Below are 5,970 nucleotides of genomic sequence, written 5' to 3'. Positions count from 1 at the left end.
ACACCTCGTTGCCTTTGTTTCAGGTATCGGAAGATCACGTTCGTGCTCATCATCAGTCATCAAGCTCGGGAAATCTACAGGTATGATTTTTGGTAGCATCAGTAGTTACTACAGTTTACTTAACACAACTGTTCCAAATACGTATGTAGTTGAATTAGTAGTACCGGAAATGACTTGACAGTACAATATATCAGATTTCACCAAATGATCTGCTGTCTTTGACTCTTTGTAGTGCTCTTCTTTGGCGTCGATTAATGGGATGGAATGTTCTTTTGATCTGTCAACAAACTTTACATGGATGAATATCAGTTGACAATTAGAAACTATAATTCTATATTAGTGAGAACAATAAAATCTCAGAACAAAAATAAACACAAGAACATGCAAGGTCTATAGAGATTTGACTCAATATAAACTACGTTTTCATTGCCAATATAGTAATTTACTATAATAAAAAGAAGTTTACAAAAGAAAATTTCACACCTTATCTTCTCTAACCCATCTATCTCCATTTTGATGACTATTCAAAGTCCTAATTACGGCTCTCTATTTATAAGACAAATTAAGGCAAACCGAAATTAATAGTGTGAAATTTCAAAATAATCCTTAATGAAATTTTGGTCCGAAGTTTCTGCCCACCCAGCACCCCTGTGAAGGTGATTCCTACTTCTCTTTCAACCCCACAAAAATCTAACCGCGGATGCTGATCTGCATAGATAATCTGTATGACAACACTAATTAGACTACACAATTTGTAAGATCAACTGAACTTAACCTAAACTACATACATTATTTCGTGTTTATATGGAGAATGAATTTGTATCGCATTCTTGCAGCAAGGTATTACTCTCATCAATCTGGACAGCCATAGTACCGTCCAGGCTAAGGTAAGACTTCAACGGTACCTCTGTGCACGAAAATAGGCTCATATGGAGCTTTACTGAGTTTGACGCCCATTTTTGTGCCCTTTCAAAGCCTGTAACTGTAGTTCCTCACTCTATTCTATCTGTTCACATGTCAAATGTTTCACTTCCTGCGTACATGGAAAAGCTAGATATTGAAAATCCATCAAATTTTTTCGTCATTATAGTCGAGGAAAGAGCTAAATATTGTGGATTTCTTTATTAATTTTCCCTCGATAAAATGCACTCCTTGGAAAGTCGAAAAATGACCTTAGAGAATCACAAATAACAAAACACGCCTTTTTTTCTTAAATAAATAAATAAATAAATAATTCAACTACTATTTTTCACTTTAATACAAATTTCTTGATTCATCAATTTCTGAAACAAATATAATATTGCAGAAGCAATATAAAATTACAAGAATCATATATGGTGTAATTTAGAATAGATTTTGCTAAATGCCAGAAGCCTATGATTTTATATACAGACAGGACAAAAGAAGTCCTAGGCAGCCTACAAGGAAAGTTATTCCTCAAAATTGTTGTTCGGGTCATTAGTACTTCTGAACAGATTCTGTTGATTCAGGGCTGATACGGACATCAATCGCTATTTGAAAAGGTTTGTGGCTTGCTGCTCGCAAGTGCCAACCATACGATAGTACCAGTAAGATAGAAGAATATCGACGGTGCAAACAGTGACATCTACACGACATAAACATAGTTAACTCTGAGGTTGCTTACTATTAGTATAGGACCTTGAATGTGGAGTAAAGAATGGTAACTTACACCCCATGAATGAGTTGAGTCGAGAAGGTAGCCAGTGAGAGCAACACCCACAATTCCAGGTATAGCTCCAACAGTGTTCGTAATGCCCTGGATGAACAGATCAAATTTATCGCCTCACTTTCAATTGAACATGAAAAGTGCTATATTTGGTAGTCATAGAAAACACAGTAACTACTCAGTTCTCTTACATACCAAAAGAATGCTTGCGTATTCAGGTGAAATGTCTTGATGTGTACAATATAGTCCTGCAGCCGAGAAATTCTTAGATTAACACTCTCAAGCAGATAGATTAAAACTGTAATCTGAATAATTTCGTTCAATGTAAGCATGAAATGCTATTCTATTCAGTACCTGATAAGGCAAAACTTGAAAGTGCTAAACCGCCTGTGAGAATTGTTACAATTTCCCATGGATCTAGTCCCAAGTCCAAAGAGGAAAGAATCATGCAAGTTGCAGGAGACAAAAATGCAATTGTCTGGCAAATTTTCCTCACCTGTTACAACAAGAAGCACTGATTCTAAAGGTCCATGAAAATCGTAAATTGACTTTATTCTTCAATTTTTGAATTCTGTTCTGTAAATTGATTTCGTTGTTAAATTTCAAAACATAAACAGAAAGTGATTCAATATTCCATTCTGCAAAATAAAAATCTGTAATTTTGCACGCTCAATCTCTTTTTTCCCATGCAAACACTGTACTGAGTATAAATGATAATGCAATAATCAAAGACGGAAGTGTAAGTTTTTCTTCAATTGAAGACCAAGAAAATCAACATGAGAAAATCATAATACATGAAACCTCAAACTTGGTCAGAAAGAACCAAACAATTGAAGAACATAACACAAGAGTGCCACGTCATATACATAATGATGAGGTAAAAATCTGTCAGACCCAGCTCAACTTATCAAAGCATCCACATTTCTACACACTTTCCACCTGAAGACAAGCACCTTGGGCCTTGTGGACCAAATAGACCACCTTGGGTAGGCTCTACATCTCATTTCCACAGGACTGATAGTCCGGATTGCAGAATCTCTAGTACTACAATACCACTTCACTGCTATATTTCTTCTAATTATCAAGTAAGACATTCCAACTATGACTCATCTACTTACTACAATAGCACTTCTGGTTCTACTAGGAGTGGTTCTCTATTAGATTACATCCAAATTGATTCATATTCATCAAGAGGAGTCCTATACCATGTAGGACGAATTCATCAAACAAGACGAAACTCTCTCTCCCCAGGCTGACACAAGCATCGGAGGCCAATGCAGCCACCACCATTGTCTTTGTCGCATGTAACTAGAAGCTATGTCCAAGGTTGAGCCCACTGAGCTTGAGGTCAAGCCTACCTGTTCCAGCCTATTTGTTCATTGTCTTGCTCCCTTGTTTAATGCATAGCGCCTAATATCCTATACACTTCTCTTCTCAGAAAAACTTCAAAAAGTGTTGTAGGGGCGCTTTGGGAAATTGGCACATGTATTAGGTTACCATAATACTTTCCTCTCATATACAAGGTGTAAAAGCCCTCATTTCTGTGCGTCATTGTATAGAGAAAACAAAGAGGCGTGAGTCCACAAATACATTGTACTTCTCTTCTTCTATATAGTGCAACTCTGTAGCGGCACCTAGTGGACGTGCTCTTACATTGAGAGTGAACCCCTAGTTTGTTTTCTTGCTTTCATTTATCCTATATCACATTATAAATTGCTCTCAGAAATACAGATTATTCGTTTAATCTATTAAACCCCGTCCTCGTAGACTAGGTCATGCCACATACAACAAATAGGAAGAAAAATAAAACTAAATCTCATTTAGAGTTAAATACTTCAAATATTTTTCTTTCTAAGTGTATTGCTTTAAGGTCTAAGTCTCTACAAATCAAGCATGGTGTAAAAAAACAAACAATGACACTATAAAACCAATATGCAAAGTCAAAGAAGAATATAACTAATGTAAAAGGTTCATATATCGAAAGAATCTAACATGCTCCTAGAAATAATATGTTCAACAGCAACAGAAGAGGAGGAGGAGGAGGAGATAATAACAATAATAATAATATATTCATGAGCATCTCTCTTCAACTTACCATGGTGGTATCAACCCCTTTGGAAATTAAGTTGTCTGCAAATTGTGATGCAATTGTTGTAACGAAAACTGAAGCTAGTGGAGGAAGGACAGAGACCTGAAATTATATATAAAATTTTAAATATTACCCTCACACATCCCTAAGAAAATGCATTGTAAGCCTTCAATTCTTTATGTGCAAGCCCACAAGCAATACGTTGTACTTTTGGATTCCATAAAGGGAATATGATCTGTTACATAGTATATATGTTCATTACTATGTAGCTTATGCCTCTTATTTACAACAATAGACATGCATTATTAACCCCTTTATTTTACCGTTTCTTTTAACTTGGGAGGTAAAGTAGTGTTGACTGAATGTTTATTTATTCCCTTGGGGAATGACCTAGTACAAATCTCAGAGTATCTAGTTTTAACAAACATTTCTGAGGGAGCTCAACTTCTTGTATCTTCTATGTTAGAATCTTTTTTCTTTTAGCTTAACTATTTGCCTCAAAGCCCATTTACTTATTTGAAATCATAACTTGATTTGGATTTGGTGCACCTCATGGGTTCTGCCCCAATAGCGAGTTTTGATGCTTTAGTGTAGGCCTTCGGTTTCATAATGGATGGAACGTATATGTGTTATAGCTAGGTCCCATAACTTGTCGAATCTGACTGAAACCTAATTAACAACTGGGTCAAAGGGCATCATGCTTTGAGATTTGAGAATCACAACATATAAAACAGCAATAGAACTACTGCTTCGCAGTTTAAAAATGTCAAAATTGATTCCACTGGTAATGTATTTTGAGGAGTTAACAGTAAAGTACATCTTTTTTATGAAGGCGCAACAGAACAGCTACTTCCTCAGATTGCAAGTCATAATAGTACAGACAAGAGACTATATAGTCACATGTAAGTAACATATATTAAAGTGGTTTTGAGACTAGAATGGCATTTCACTGTGATTCTAAAATCAATGAAAAGATATTTCTCATAATGGTATAATTCATTAAAATTTGGGACAAACATTTCAATGAGAGTAATGGGTCATCGTTATTTGCTCTACACATTAATTTAAAGGGAATTAAATCATAATTTACTAAACAAGTTTAATGTCGGCTCACCCATGCAGCTTCAGTCAGATTGAGGTTCAGTTCGTCACTGCAAGAGATGTAGCTAGCAATTATAATTTGTTAGATAAAAACTTACGAGATAACTAAACAATTACTATCCAGATGCTTTAACACCAGTGACTGTGAACTGGAAAGAAAGAACAGTAAGGAATACAGTAAGGAATGTTCCATCATCCATCTCATATCGTACAGTAAGGAGTGGAGAGACTGTTCATAATCATATACTAGTTTGGAAAGTTGTTTACTTTCTGAGAAACTAGCTTCAATTCTTCTCCGTACACGCTATTACAGATTAATAGCTGATCATGTATCACCGAGAGCAATAATAACACGAAAAAGAGAAAACAGAGAGCAAGAACACAAAATTTAGTGTGGTTGACTCTTCAGTGCAAGAGCTACGTCTACTTTATGATTTCACTAAGACAAAGGAGAATGCAATGTATGTAAACTCACAAGCTATGTAATGTTCTCAATGCACCACGAATAGGGTTGGTAAAATTCTATTTTTTTAATTATTGTTAAATAACAAATTGGTACTCATATTTAAAAGATTTTATCAAAAAAATTCAATAACTTGTTTGGGCTCCATTAAAATCAAATTATGGGAATATGTATTTTGACATAGTAATTTTTTTTTTTTTTTTTGGAGAACATGTGTTTAAAAAATGAGAAATTTTGGATTTACATGTAATAATAATTTATTGAAGAATATGTAGTTGAAAAAAGGCAAAAGAGAATAATGCATTAAAATTAAAATGGAGCCCAAACAATGACTATATAAATTATGAATTTTAAAGAATTTAATCAATATATCGATAATCGTGTCAGTGCTATTTTGAAAAACTGCGCGTCGGGTCAAACACACTTGTTTGTGTTATCATAGGGGTTGGAGAATCCCTGCCCAGTTGGTAAATGGGACGAGGGAGAAGGAATAGAATCTTTGCCTCAGATTTTCCCGATCCACCCTCAAATTTTTATTTTTTAATTTAAATTTTAATTAAAAATAAAATATAATATAAAAAAATAAATTAATAACTAAAAGGTGTTGAAAATGAAGATATTTTAATCCCC

At 34.6% G+C, this 5,970-nt stretch overlaps 1 protein-coding gene across 1 annotated transcript in view; it reads right to left on the bottom strand.

Annotated features, from left to right (window-relative positions):
- Nucleotides 1-1,254: 1,254 nt before the first annotated feature.
- The window catches only part of LOC111376689 (probable anion transporter 6, chloroplastic), a 10,418-nt gene continuing 5,702 nt past the window's right edge, over nt 1,255-5,970 (bottom strand). The window contains exons 3-9 of the mRNA XM_022999661.1: nt 5,054-5,106; nt 4,891-4,959; nt 3,783-3,878; nt 2,042-2,183; nt 1,883-1,935; nt 1,691-1,777; nt 1,255-1,606 (exon numbers count right to left, since the gene is read on the bottom strand). Of these exons, the coding sequence (XP_022855429.1) occupies nt 1,505-1,606; nt 1,691-1,777; nt 1,883-1,935; nt 2,042-2,183; nt 3,783-3,878; nt 4,891-4,959; nt 5,054-5,106 (602 nt within the window). The 3' untranslated portion in view covers nt 1,255-1,504. The remainder of the gene's footprint in view (nt 1,607-1,690; nt 1,778-1,882; nt 1,936-2,041; nt 2,184-3,782; nt 3,879-4,890; nt 4,960-5,053; nt 5,107-5,970) is intronic.

The sequence above is a fragment of the Olea europaea genome, unplaced genomic scaffold (assembly GCF_002742605.1).
Source record: "Olea europaea var. sylvestris unplaced genomic scaffold, O_europaea_v1 scaffold1549, whole genome shotgun sequence".
NCBI classification, from domain to species: Eukaryota; Viridiplantae; Streptophyta; class Magnoliopsida; order Lamiales; family Oleaceae; genus Olea; species Olea europaea.
The sequence above is the reverse complement of the archived record's forward strand: the minus strand, read 5'-3'. Positions and strand labels throughout refer to the sequence as shown.